General features: G+C 38.0%; 1 protein-coding gene across 1 annotated transcript; it reads right to left on the bottom strand.

Moving 5' to 3' along the window:
- Window positions 1-10721: 10721 nt before the first annotated feature.
- On the bottom strand, window positions 10722-11742 carry LOC138085613 (olfactory receptor-like protein OLF4). The gene has a single exon (XM_068980083.1). It carries the CDS (start codon window positions 11676-11678, stop codon window positions 10722-10724), a length of 957 nt encoding a protein of 318 aa, XP_068836184.1. The 5' UTR covers window positions 11679-11742.
- Between the last annotated feature and the right edge of the window lie 3207 nt (window positions 11743-14949).

Below are 14949 nucleotides of genomic sequence, written 5' to 3'. Positions count from 1 at the left end.
TTAGGAGTCAATCAGTGAACTTCCTTTACATAGGGTCATTGATGGTACACTCTGATCTTTTAGTCACTGTGGACAGATTTTGCCCCCTGAGCTGGTACAGAGAATTTCACTTGGCCTAAATGTAGGTGTGGATCTGACTCTGAGGCCTTTGGAATTTAAGACAGGAAAAGCAAGTCATTATTAAAATTACGGTCACATAAAAGAATGAAACTAGAACACTTTCTAACACCATTCACAAAAATAAACTCAAAATGGATTAAAGATCTAAACGTAAGACCAGAAACTGTACAACTCCTAGAGAAGAACATAGGCAAAACACTCTCCAACATAAATCACAGCAGGATCCTCTATGACCCATCTCCCAGAATATTGGAAATAAAAGCAAAAATAAACAAATGAGACCTAATTAAAATTAAAAGCTTCTGCACAACAAAGGAAACTCTAAGCAAGGTGAAAAGACAGACTTCAGAATGGGAGAAAATAATAGCAAATGAAGCAACTGACAAACAACCAATCTCAAAAATATACAAGCAACTTTTGCAGCTCAATTCCAGAAAAATAAATGACCCAACCAAAAAATGGGCCAAAGAACTAAATAGACATTTCTCCAAAGAAGACATACGGATGGCTAACAAACACATGAAAAGATGCTCAACATCACTCATTATCAGAGATATGCAAATCAAGACCACAATGAGGTACCATTTCACACCAGTCAGAATGGCTGTGATCCAAAAGTCTACAAGCAAGAAATGCTGGAGAGCGTGTGGAGAAAAGGGAACCCTCTTACACTGTTGGTGGGAATACAAACTAGTACAGCCACTATGGAGAACACTGTGGAGACTCCTTAAAAAACTGGAAATAGAACTGCCATACGACCCAGCAATCCCCCTGCTGGGCATACACACTGAGGAAACCAGAATTGAAAGAGACACATGCCCCCAATGTTCATCACAGCACTGTTTATAATAGCCAGGACATGGAAGCAACCTAGATGTCCATCAGCAGATGAATGGATAAGAAAGCTTTGGTAGATATACACAATGGAGTATTACTCAGCCATTAAAAAGGATACATTTGAATCAGTTCTAATGAGGTGGATAAAACTGGAGCCTATTATACAGAGTAGAGTAAGTCAGAAAGAAAAACCCCAATATAGTATACTAATGCATATATATGGAATTTAGAAAGATGGTAACAATAACCCTGTAAGTGAGACAGCAAAAGAGACACAGATGTATAGAACAGGCTTTTGGACTCTGTGGGAGATGGCGAGGGTGGGGTGATTTGGGAGAATGGCATTGAAACATATATAATATCATATAAGAAATGAATCGCCAGTCCAGGTTCGATGCAGGATACTGGATGCTTGGGGCTGGTGCTCTGGGATGACCCAGAGGGATGGTATGGGGAGGGAGGTAGGAGGGGTATTCAGGATGGGGAACACATGTACACCCGTGGCAGATTCATGTTGATGTGTGGCAAAACCAATACAATATTGTAAAGTAATTAGCCTCCAATTAAAATAAATAAATTTAAGTTTAAAAAAAGAAAGTATGAGAATGATTTCTCATTCAATATAGGTAATCAGTAGAGGATGGAAATTATTAAAAAGTAAGAATTATGAAGGTGATAAGTATAACAGGTGAAATAAAAATCACTGAACGTGCTTAATAGCAGATTTGAAGTGGCAGAAGAAAGAATGAGTGACGTTAGAGAGATTATCCAATGGAGGGACAGAACAACAACAACAACAAATTAAGGTCACACATTCTACTTTAAAAAAATAAATACATAAATAAAATAAAATAAAAATTCTACTTTTTTTCTAATTTATGCTAATTTAAATGTTCGTGGTTTTTTTTCTTTTCTTTTTTACTTCTCTCCTTCAAACTTGCTCTTATGTTTTCTTTTAAGACAACAGATGGAATTACAAATGAAATGGGTAAGAAAGCTGTGGTACATATATACAATGGAGTATTACTCAGCCATTAAAAAGAATACATTTGAATCAGTTCTAATGAGGTGGATGAAGCTGGGGCCGATTATACAGAGTGAAGTAAGCCAGAAAGAAAAACACCAATACAGTATACTAACACATATATATGGAATTTAGAAAGATGGTAATGATAACCCTGTATGCGAGGCAGCAAAAAAGACACAGATGTATAGAACAGTCTTTTTTCTAATAAATTTATTTATTTTAATTGGAAGCTAATTACTTGACAATATTGTATTGGTTTTCCCATACATCACCATGTATCCACCACAGGTATATACGTGTTCCCCATCCTGAACGCCCCTCCTTCCTCCCTCCCCATACCATCCCTCTGGGCCTTCCCAGTGCACCAGCCCCAAGCATCCAGTATCATGCATTGAACCTGGGTTGGCGACTCGCTTCATATATGACATTATACATGTTTCAATGCCATTCTCCCAAATGATCCCACCCTATAGAACAGTCTTTTGGATTCTGTGGGAGAGGGAGGGGGGATGATTTGGCAAAATGGCGTTGAAACATGTATAATATCATATAAGAAACGAATCGCCAGTCCAGGTTTGATGCATGATACTGGATGCTTGGGGCTGGTGCACCAGGATGACCCAGAGGGATGGTACGGGGAGAGAGGTGGGATGGGGCTTCAGAATTGGGAACACGTGTACACCCGTGGTGGATTCATGTTGATGTATGGCAAAACCAATACAATATTGTAAAGTAATTAGCCTCTAATTAAAATAAATTAATTTAAAAAAAAAGAAACAGTGTGTTTAAATCTATGTGTGCATGGGTGTTTATTTCAGAGAAAGTGTATACAGATACAGATGTACATACATATTCCTAAGCTTGAACAATGTTTGTGGGCTCAGCAAAGTATTTCTATGCACTTCATTCATTCCTCACAACATCCAAGGGAAGTTAGGATTTATCATCTCACATTTCCTTCTGAAAGATAAAACTGAGGCTCAGGGCAATTCTATTATTAATAATAACATTACAAAGAAATTAAAACTTATTGTGCGCCCTTTTAAATCATATGCAAATGGAACTATGTAATCAATGCAAATAAATAAAGAAAAACAACAGAGAATGGGAAAGACTAGAGATCTCTTCAAGAAAATTAGAGATACCAAGGAAACATTTCATGCAAAGATGGGCTCGATAAAGGACAGAAACAGTCTGAACCTAACAGAAGCAGAAGATATTAAGAAGAGGTGGCAGAAATACACAGAAGAACTGTACAAAAAAGATCTTCACGAACAAGATAATCATGATGGTGTCATCACTCACCTAGAGCCAGACATCCTGGAATGTGAAGTCAAGTGGGCCTTAGAAAGCATCTCTATGAACAAAGCTAGTGGAGGTGATGGAATTCCAGTTGAGCTATTTCAAATCCTGAAAGATGATGCTGTGAAAGTGCTGCACTCAATATGCCAGCAAATTTGCAAAACTCAGCAGTGGCCACAGGCCTGGAAAAAGTCAGTTTTCATTCCAATCCCAAAGAAAGGCAATGCCAAAGAATGCTCAAACTACCACACAATTGCACTCATCTCACATGCTAGTAAAGTAATGCTCAAAATTCTCCAAGCCAGGCTTCAGCAATACGTGATCCGTGAACTTCCAGAAGTTCAAGCTGGTTTTCAAAAAGGCAGAGGAACAGAGATCAAATTGCCAACACCCGCTGGATCATGGAAAAAGCAAGAGAGTTCCAGAAAAACATCTATTTCTGCTTTATTGACTATGCTAAAGCCTTTGACTGTGTGAATCACAATAAACTGTGGAAAATTCTGAAAGAGATGGGAATACCAGACCACGTGACCTGTCTCTTGAGAAACCTATATGCAGGTCAGGAAGCAACAGTTAGAACTGGACATGGAACAGACTGGTTCCAAATAGGAAAAGGAGTACGTCAAGGCTGTACGTTGTCACCCTACTTATTTAACTTATAAGCAGAGTACATCATGAGAAATGCTGGGCTGGAAGAAGCACAAGCTGGAATCAAGATTGCTGGGGGAAATATCAGTAACCTCAGACATGCAGATGACACCATCCTTATGGCAGAAAATGAAGAGGAACTAAATAGCCACTTGATGAAAGTGAAAAAGGAGAGTGAAAAAGTTGGCTTAAAGCTCAGCAATCAGAAAACTAAGACCATGGCATCTGGTCCCATTACTTCATGGGAAATAGATGGGGAAAGAGTAGAAACAGTGTCAGACTTTATTTTGGGGGGCTCCAAAATCACTGCAGATGGTGATTGCAGCCATGAAATTAAAAGACGCTTGCTCCTTGGAAGGAAACTTGTGACCAACCTAGATAGCATATTCAAAAGCAGAGACATTACTTTGCTAACAAAGGTCCGTCTAGTTAAGGCTATGGTTTTTCCATTAGCCATGTATGGATGTGAGAGTTGGACTGTGAAGAAAGCTGAGCGCCAAAGAATTCATGCTTTTTAGCTGTGGTGTTGGAGAAGACTCTTGAGAGTCCCTTGGACTGCAAGGAGATCCAACCAGTCCATTCTACAGTAGATCAGTCCTGGGTGTTGATTGGAAGGACTGATGCTGAAGCTGAAACTCCAATACTTTGGCCACCTCATGCGAAGAGTTGACTCATTGGAAAAGACCCTGATGCTGGGAGGGATTGGGGGGAGGAGGAGAAGGGGACGACAGAGGATGAGATGGTTGGATGGCATCACCGACTCGATGGACTTGAGTTTGAGTAAACTCCAGGAGTTGATGATGGACAGGGAGGCCTGGCATGATGAGATTCATGGGCTGGCAAAGAGTCGGACATGACTGAGCAACTGAACTGAACTGAATATATTGCTAATTTTTAAAATTCAGTAAGTTGAATACTTTTAAAATGTACAGTTTATTATGTGGAATTGCACTCCAATTAATTAGTTAAGAGTTAAAACTTTCTGGCAGTACATTGTGGAGGGTAGTATGTTAAACACAGGCAGTTGTGTCATACCTAAAATTGATGGGAGACAGCTCCTCTAATTAGGAAGAAAGAAGGGGCATATATAAATTTAAGAACAGTGAAATTTAAATAAAGCAACTGACATTTGAGTAACCTGGCGATTTCCCTATAAACAAAAGACTGACCTAATATATAAAAGGAAGAAATTGACACAAAGTGGTTCGAGACAGAAGAGCACTACCACTGCACACCACATCATGAATGATCCTTTAAAACACAAAATAGAGCCTGCCAGCTGACAGCAGATCCAAGAGAAGACAGTCAGAGCTCAGATAAGCTACCTGTCACAGAAACCATCTGACAAATCTTCATTATATTAAGCCATTTCCTTTTAAGATGAGTTGCTATGTAGCAACAGGTAACGGAAACAATAATCAAAATGAACAGAACTGGGGGGAGTTATAATAACATGCTGCTTTTTTCTAGGCAACTGTGTGAAGTTTGAATAACATTCATGATGATGCTATCATTCAAGTTTATGTCAACTTTATAAAAATGGGATTCCATTTAGGGTTCCATGTAGGTAAGCAAGAAAGGTTAAAAGCATATGCCTATTTCAGGAGAATTCTATCAAAGAGTTAGATGAGAGCTAACGCCTATCCTTCTAAACCTCTTTCAAGAAACTGCAGAGAGGAATACTTCCTAACTCATTCTACAAGGCCACCACCTTGTACAATAGTATCACCCTGATACCAAAACCAGATGAAGACAACACAAAAAAAGAATACTACAGGACAATATCCCTGAGGAACCTAAATGCAAAAATCCTCAGCAAAAGTTTAGCAAACAGAATTCAGCAACACATCAAAAAGTTCATACACCATAATTAAGTTGGGTTTATTCCAGGGATGCAAGGATTCTTCAATATATGGAAATCAATCAATGTGATGTCCCATATTAACAGATTGAAAGGTGAAAAGCATATGATCCTCTCAATAGATGCAGAAAAAAACCTTTGATAAAATTAAGAAGTCATTTATGAATAAAATTATCAAAAAATGAGTATAGAAGGAACCTACTTCAACATAGTAAAGGCCATATATGATAAGCCTACAGCAAACATTATTCTCAATGGTGAAAAAATGAAAGCATTACTCCTAAGATCAGGGACAAGACAAGGGTGTCCACTTTCACTACTATTATTCACATAGTTCTAGAAGTCCTAGCTATAGTAATCAGGGAAGAAAAAGAAATAAAAGGAATCCAGGTCAGACAAGAAGTAAAACTCTCACTGTTTACAGATGACATGATAGTGTATGTTAAAACCTTAAATATTGTATCAGAAAATTACTAGAGCTAATCATTGAATTTAGAAAAGTTGCAAGATACAAAATCAATACACAGAAATCACTTTCATTTCTATATACTAACAATGAAAAATCAGAAAGGGAAATTAAGGAATCAATCCCATTCACCTTTGCAACAAAAAGAATTAAATATCTAGGAATAAACTTACCTAAGGAGGAAAAAGAACTGTACACATAAAATTATGAGGCTAAAGAAATAAAGATGACGTAAACAGATGGAGAGATATTCCACATTCCTGAGTAGGAAGATTCAATATTGTGAAAATGACTAGACTACCAAATCCAATCTACAGATTTAATGAAAAAGTGAAGTAAAGTATAGTCACTCAGTCGTGTCCGACTCTTTGTGACCCCATCAACTGTAACCTACCAGGCTCCTCTGTCCGTGGGATTTTCCAGGAAAGAGTACTGGAGTGGGTTGCCATTTCCTTCTCCAGAGGATCTTCCTGACCCAGGGATCGAACCCAGGTCTCCCACATTGTAGTCAGACGCTTTATTGTCTAAGCCGTGTAATCCTTATCAAATTACCAATGGCATTTATCACAGAACTAGAACAAAAAATTTCACAATTCATACGGAAACACAAAAGACCCTGAATAGCCAAAGCAGTCTTGAGACAGAGGAATGGAGCTGGAGGAATCAAGCTATCTGACTTCAGATTATATACAAATCTACAGTCATCAAGACAGCATGGTCCTGGCATAAAAACAGAAATATAGACCAGTGGAACAAGATAGAAAGCCCAGAAATAAACCCATGCACTTATGGGTACCTTATCTTTGACAAAAGAGGCAAGAATATACAATGGGGCAAAGACAGCCTCTTCAATAAATGATGCTGGGAAAACTGGACAGGTGTATGTAAAAGAATAAAATTAGATCACTTTCTAACACCATAAACAAAGATAAACTCAAAATGGATTAAAGACTTAAATGTAAGACCAGAAGCTATAAAACTCAGAGGAAAACATAGGCAGAGCACTCTCTGACATAAATCAAAGCAAGCTCATCCATGACCCACCTCCTAGAGTAACGGAAATAAAATCAAAAGTAAATAAGTTGATGTGTGGCAAAACCAATACAATATTATAAAGTAATTAACCTCCAATTAAAATAAATAAATTTATATTTTTAAAAAATAAGTGGGATTTGATTAAATTTAAAAGCTTTTGCACAACAAAAGAAACTATAAGCAAGGTGAAAAGACAGCCCTCAGAATGGGAGAAAATAACAGCAAAGGAAACAATTTACAAAGGATTGATTTCTAAAATATATAAGCAGCTCGTATCACTCAATACCAGAAAAAAAAAAAAAAAAAACAATCAGAAGGTGGGAAAAAGACCTAAACAGACATTTCTCCAAAGAAGACATACAGATGACTAACAAACACATGAAAGAATGCTCAACATAGCTCATTATTCGGTTCAGTTCAGTTTATTTTCTCTGTCATATCCGGCTCTTTGTGACCCCATGGACTGCAGCATACCAGGCCACGCTGTCCATCACCAACTCCCAGACCTTACTCAAACTCATGTCCATTGAGTCGGTGATGCCATCCAACCATCTCATCCTCTGTTGTCCCCTTCTCCTCTCACCTCAATCTCTCCCAGCATCAGGGTCTTCTCAAATGAGTCAGCTCTGCACCTCAGATGGCCAAAATATTGGAGTTTCAGCTTCAACATCAGTCCTTCCAATGAACACCCAGGACTGATTTCCTTTAGGATGGACTGGTTGGATCTCCTTGCAGTCCAAGGGACTCTCAAGAGTCTTCTCCAACACCACAGTTCAAAAGCAACAATTATTTGGTGCTCAGCTTTCTTTATAGTCCAACTCTCACAGCCATACATGACTACTGGAAAAACCATAGCTTTGACTAGACGGACCTTTGTTGGCAAAGTAATGTCTCTGCTTTTTAATATGCTGTCTAGGTCGGTCATAACCTGTCTTCCAAGTAGTAAGTGTCCTTTTATTTCATGGCTGCAGTCACCATCTGCAGTGATTTTGGAGCCCCCAAAAAAGTCTGCCACTATGTCGCTCATTATTAGAGAAATGCAAATCAAAACTGCAATGAGATATCACCTCACACCAGTCAGAATGGTCCTCATCAAAAAATAAAAGAATATAAATGTAGCTATTAAAAACTGCTCTACAAATATATGCATTTAAATAAAACATATAAATACAAAAAAAAAATGTCTACAAACAATAAATGCTGGAAAGTGTGTGGAGAAAAGGGAATACTCTTGCACTGTTGGTGGGAATGTAAATTTATACAGCCACTAAGGAAGACAGTATAGAGTTTGGAATTTTTCCTTAAAAAACTAGGAATAAAACCACCATATGACCCACCAATATCACTCCTAGGTATATACTCCGAAGAAACCAAAATTGAAAGAGGCACATGTATCTCATTATTAATTGTAGTGCTATTTACAGTATCTGGAACATGGAAGCAACCTAGATGTCTGTTGACAGATGAATGGGCAAAGAAGTCGTGGTATATAAACACAGTGGAATATTACTCAGCCATAAAAAGGAATGCATTTGAGTCAGTTCTAATGAGGTGGATGAACCTACAACCTATTATACAGAGTGAAGTGAGTCAGAAAGAGAAAGATAAATACCATATTCTAACACATATATATGGAATCTATAAAAATGGTACTGAAGAATTGATTTACAGGGCAGCAACAGAGAAACAGACATAGAGAATAGATTTATGGACATGAGGAGAGAGGAGGGGAGGATGAGATGTATGGAAAGAGTAACATGGAAACTTACATTACCATATATAAAATAGATAGCAAACAGGAATTTGCTGTATGGCTCAGGAAACTCAAACAGGGGTTCTGTATCAACCCAGAGGGGTGGGATGGGGAGGGAGGTTCAAAAGGGAAGGGATATATGCATACCTGCGGCTGATTCCAAAGAAGGAAATGGCACCCCACTACAGTACTCTTGCCTGGAAAATCCCATGGATGGAGGAGCCTGGTAGGCTGCAGTCCATGGGGTCACTAAGAGTCGGGCATGACTAAGTGACTTCACTTTCGCTTTTCACTTTCATGCATTGGAGAAGGAAATGGCAACCCATTCCAGTGTTCTTGCCTGGAGAATCCCAGAGACAGTGGGCCCCCGTCTATGGGGTCACACAGAATCATACACAACTGAAGCAACTTAGCAGCAGCAGCAGCAGTGGCTGATTCATGTTGAGGTTTGACAGAAAACAACAAAATTCTGTAAAGCAATTATCCTTCAATATTAAACACATTAATTAAAAAAAGAGAAGAAAGGATATGTCTATTTCTAAAAACTTACACCTTTATCACAGGACTGGATAGGAATTTAAGCTCTCTAGTGAGCCATGATTTGGAGATGTATATATATATGGGATATATATATGATATACATTATATATAATAAAGGAACAGTGAATAAATGATAGGAATATCATTTATATTGTATATTCCTATCATTTATTCACTGTTCCTTTATTGGTTATGACAGAAATGGAATGGGGGAAATATTTCATTTAGAGCATTGGAAGGAACCATATATTTTTAGGCACAATGGAAGTTTTCAAGCAGAAAGATATATTTACACCAAATAATCCTTCACCCCAACAATAAACCCTTTTACGTACATACACTAAGCCACAGACCTCAATAATTAAATGGACACTATGAAAAAATACCTTGCATAGGAATAATCTGACATAAACTTCTGTTGCATCATACTTAAGGTCCTATCTGACTCTAGGCCTTATTATGTCAAACTCTGTATTGAAATTGCTGTTTCATATAGATACCAATTAGAGACATGCATTTGATGCTCCGCTTTCTCAGTAACTCCTGTAGAGAATGTGACACTGAGCTAAATAGAGAATAGTACCCTGAGGAGTGTAAAATCAGATGACCAATTATAAAACATACATCTGTTCATGTCTACATTTCCAGAAAGAGAAATTATGATAATGATGTTCCAAGGTATGATGAATTAAAACAGTAACAAATTATAGTTTCATATTTTATTCTCCTATGAAATTATATAATTGATTTAGTTACCGAGTTAGATTTTTCATAGAAGTAGCACAAACTATGTTTATTCTTTTAATAAAATGAAAAAAGTTTACTAAGTAAAAAGCATTTCATTTCAGAAGAATTTATTCTTAAAAATGTGTGAAGTCTCATGAGATAAATGGGAATTTACATATGTTTCACAAAAGGTTTGAACCAATTTGAGAGAGCAGAAAAATGACAAAAGAAAAAACTTAGATGTCAGAGAAAAGTTAATAAAGGATGTGTTTAAAATTGTAGAGAAAGGTGAAATTGAAGAAATGGAAATACCAGGTAATAAAATGAGGAAGCAGTTGCTATTACCATAATCTAAACAAAGAATCTCACTATCTGACTCTGAGACTTTAAGCCCTGCTATCATTCTTCAGCCCGAGGTAAATGGACCTTTTCTAAAAGTTTCCATCCCGAAGAATCTTTTTAGAGCTCTCTTTATGTCTTTGTTTCTCAGACTGTAGATGAAGGGGTTCAGCATGGGTGTGACCACAGTGTACATCACCGATACTATAGCACTTGTGTGTGAGCTGTGGGTAGCAGTGAAGCTAAGATACACTCCTAAGGCTGAACAATAAAATAAGGAGACAACAGAGAGGTGAGATGCACAGGTGGAGAATGCTTTATACTGCCCCTGAGCTGATGAGATTCCACAGATAGAGGACACTATCTTAGAGTAAGAGTAAAGGATACCAGCCAGGGGAACACCCCCGAGAATTACAGATCCAAAATACACCATCATGTTATTGAGAAAGGGGTCAGAACAGGCCAGTTGGATGAGCCATGTGATTTCACAGAAAAATTGGTGTATTTCCAAGTCTGAACAGAAAGACAATCGCAAAATCATTAAACTCTGTAACAAAGAATACATAGAACTCAACACCCAGGACAGCAGCACTAGCAGTCCACAGAGCCAGGGGCTCATGATGACTGTGTAGTGCAACGGGTGGCAGATGGCCACATACCGGTCATAGGCCATCACAGTCAGGAGGAGGTCATCTAATCCTGCAAAGAGTAAGTAAAAATACACCTGGACAATGCAGCCTTCATAGGTGATGACTTTCCTCTTTGTCTGAGTGCTTTGCAGCATCTTTGGGATGGTAGTGGAGGTTAAGCAGATGTCTACAAAGGACAGGTTGGAGAGGAAGAAGTACATGGGGGTGTGGAGGTGGGAGTCTGAGCTGACAGCCAGGATGATGAGCAGGTTTCCAAACACAGTAATCAGGTACATGGAGAGGAAAAGCCCAAAGATGAGGGGCTGCAATTCTGGTCCCTCTGAAAGTCCCAGAAGAAGAAATTCTGGGAATTGTGTTTTGTTCTCTGGCTCCATGTGATGAAGGTGACTATTGGGAAAAAAGAAAATAGCATGAAGAATTTTCACCCAAACAGACACAACTCACATCACCAAAACACTATAATTTCAATTTTGTTGGCATGAAATTGATGTTAATATGTTGTATGTAGATAAATTCTCCATGAAGTTATATTCCATTTCACCTCTGAATAGAAATTTTTGGCCCATTCTCAGTATATTTCCAAATGATTCATGTGTTTACAGTTTTAATGAGAAATTCTTTCATGCATTTGAGATACATATTGAGAGCAAACTTGTCCCAAGCCATACAGAGAATAAGTAGAGGTGCCTAAAAATAAATCTCCCACAATCCAAGGATGGTGAAAGATGATATTCAAATAAATATAGAATATGTTAGAAGGTGACAGGTGTTATGAAGAAAACAAAAACATGTATAAAGGAAAGAATAGTAGGTGGCAATATTTTATACCAAGTTGCAAGGGCTGCAAACAAGGGGTTATTTGAAGAGATGTCAAGGAAGAGACAGAAGTACCTAGTGAGATACCAGGAGAAGTGTGTCTGGCAGAGGGAACTGCCACTTCAAAGGGCCTGAGGAAGATGCTGGTTCCACATGTTCAAAGGCAAATGAGAAAGCCAGTGGGGTAGAGGGATAATCAAGAGAGGGAGTGATTAGAGATGGTGTCAGGGATGCTGAGGAGCAAGGTGGCCTCCCAGCTAGAGCTGACACTTCAGTCCACAGAGAATCCCTCCTTTCACATTGTTCCCAGCACTTTATGGTTTTAGTTGCAAAGACTTCCTGTGAAATAAAGCAGATCCTAGTCTCAGTACCGTCTTTGATTGAGTTCTGGCCTCTGTCACCTTACTATATCACCTTAATGTATGAGTCCCACCCGGTGCCTGTGCTTTAAGACCTGCTCCCACTCCACAATGCACAGACACGCCATGGCTTCTGGACTGTGTTTCTGTCTTGAATTTCTCAACCAGAGCCACCCTCCTTAAGCCAGGGGTGGTAACCACCCCAACTAGTCAGATCAGATTAATTCTCTCATAAACAATGTTTAAATGGCACCCATAAATTCCAGATCATAAGCTTCTGGGGGAATAATAAAGTTGGGGTTCCTTTTAGCTACAGCCGCTTTCTGCCCTGTATTTAAAGAAACATGAAATGTGAGGGAGAAATAAAATGAAGGGAAAAGATCTAAGAAACTAAAATCATCCCCAAAACAATTTGACGAAGAAAAGCTTCCTTGGATTAGCAACCTTCCAACCTCAGCTGTATCTCTTTGATGCCCAGGAAAAAACCAGAAAGAAACATATCTTATTTCCAAGGACAGAAGCAGTGATACATGTATGATGTGAAAAACCATACAGATTTAATACCCCAAGAGAAAAATAAGTAAAGGGCGCAAACTCAACAATTCAAAAATAAAAACATAGAAAATATGACAAAAGTTATGTATGTGTTATATGAGACAGTAGAAGATGTCTTTCCTGTGCTTTTCTATATAGTTTGATCTTTTTTGTGCATTCTGATGCTGAATGAGGCAAGCCCTGTCTCTGTTTTCTTATAGGTCATAATTTGTTTATTACTCTTGGGCTTAATGTTTTCAGTTTTTTAATTAATCCAATGGGCACACTTCAATTCTAGTTCTGGTCTTTGTCCAACAGGCAAAGGCCTTTCCAGACCAAACTCTATAAAGCTTGAGCAGGTAAAGAAAATTCTTTCTCTTATTCTGGATAAATTTCTTTACATGGGTTAAACCTGAGGACACTATATTTTATTTCAGTGTACTGTGACATTGTCACTATATTGCAAGATACTAATCATCAAAGACTTAAACTGCCTTGTTCAATTCTTGTTTTCCCAAGTCTGTGGATATATTTGCATTTATTTAAAAAACACACTTAAGACAATGAGAAATTATGAAATGACAAAATATAGCTAAAACATGAATCCAGTTGAAAGTATGATTTCCTATAAATGTATTAAAGAAAACTGAATGGAACAGCAAAAGCTGACTGAAACTTGACATACACTAGGGGTGAAAGCAAAGTTGCTCAGTCGTGTCTGACTCTTTGTGACCCCGTGGTTTATAGCCTACCAGGCTCCTTCATCCATGGGATTTTCCAGGCAAGAATACTGGAGTGGGTTGCCATTTCCTTCTCCAGGGCCTCTTCCCGACCCAGGAGGGGATTGAATCTGAGTCTCCTGTATTGTAGGAAGACGCTTTAGTTTCTGAGCCACCAGGGAATTAATAGGAGTAATAAAACATTCATGACATGAATTAATAATTAATTTAGAAAAGACCTCAACTCAAGAGAATATAACATACAATGACCCAGAAATTTCTGGCAAATAGCAGATGCTTTGTTATAATGTTTTGAATGATTAGGAATTAGGTCCCTTTAGATATGAACACTATCCTATGGGACAGTTGTATTCAATTTGGTTGGAAAAGGCAGGATTGTTGAATAAAAGCTGGAATAAATGGCCATCTCTCTAGGAGGAAATTAAGTAGTTCCTTATCTGACACATCTTTTTAAAAGGGACTAAAGACCCCAGTGTAAAATTAAGCAGTCCACTTTAGACAAATATATAAAAAGCTACATTGGAACTTCATTTCTACTGAAAGCAGAAACACGGATAGTTTTAAAATCTGGATTCTTCAGTCTCTGCACTATTGGACATTCTCTGCTGGATCCTTCTCTGGGGTGGAGTCTGTCCTGTAAATTGCAGGATGTTTAGAAACATCATTGCCCACCACTTACCATTCATCAGTGTGACAAGCAAATACTGTCTATGAATATTTCTTAAAGGACTGTGGGGGACACCCTTAGTGGAGAAATGCTGTATTAAATTAAGAATCTCAAAATATTTTTGCAGCAGTGATATAATAGTCACTTATTGATAAATAATGTTATAGACCACCAAATGTGTGAGCCACACCATGTGATATTATACAGATATTAAAATAATGAACCACCATTATACTGGTTGATTGGAAGCAAGTCCCTGAGGTATTATTGAGAAAGAAACAAAAGAGGGACAAACTGTAGAAAACATTAAACATAATGACGATTTGCCACTAAAATATAAAAACCATTTATGATGTATTCAGGATTATATTGATGCATTTGTGTAAAAGTATGTATAAGAACACATTTTAGAAAGAGATTTTTCAAAACCTAAGAACTTATGCAACAAAATATATTGGTGAGAGTGCAATTATGTTAACAGTACTGTTTCCTGGGCAATGTGCTATGTGCTAAATCACTTCAGTCGTGT

Source organism: Capricornis sumatraensis, chromosome 9, assembly GCF_032405125.1.
Source record: "Capricornis sumatraensis isolate serow.1 chromosome 9, serow.2, whole genome shotgun sequence".
Classification (NCBI taxonomy): Eukaryota; Metazoa; Chordata; class Mammalia; order Artiodactyla; family Bovidae; genus Capricornis; species Capricornis sumatraensis.
Note: the sequence above shows the minus strand (reverse complement) of the source record. Positions and strands in the feature narration are given on the sequence as shown.

Excerpts from the sequence above, each read along its gene's own strand:
- LOC138085613 (XM_068980083.1), bottom strand. The coding sequence starts at position 11,678 with ATGGAGCCAGAGAACAAAACACAATTCCCAGAATTTCTTCTTCTGGGA.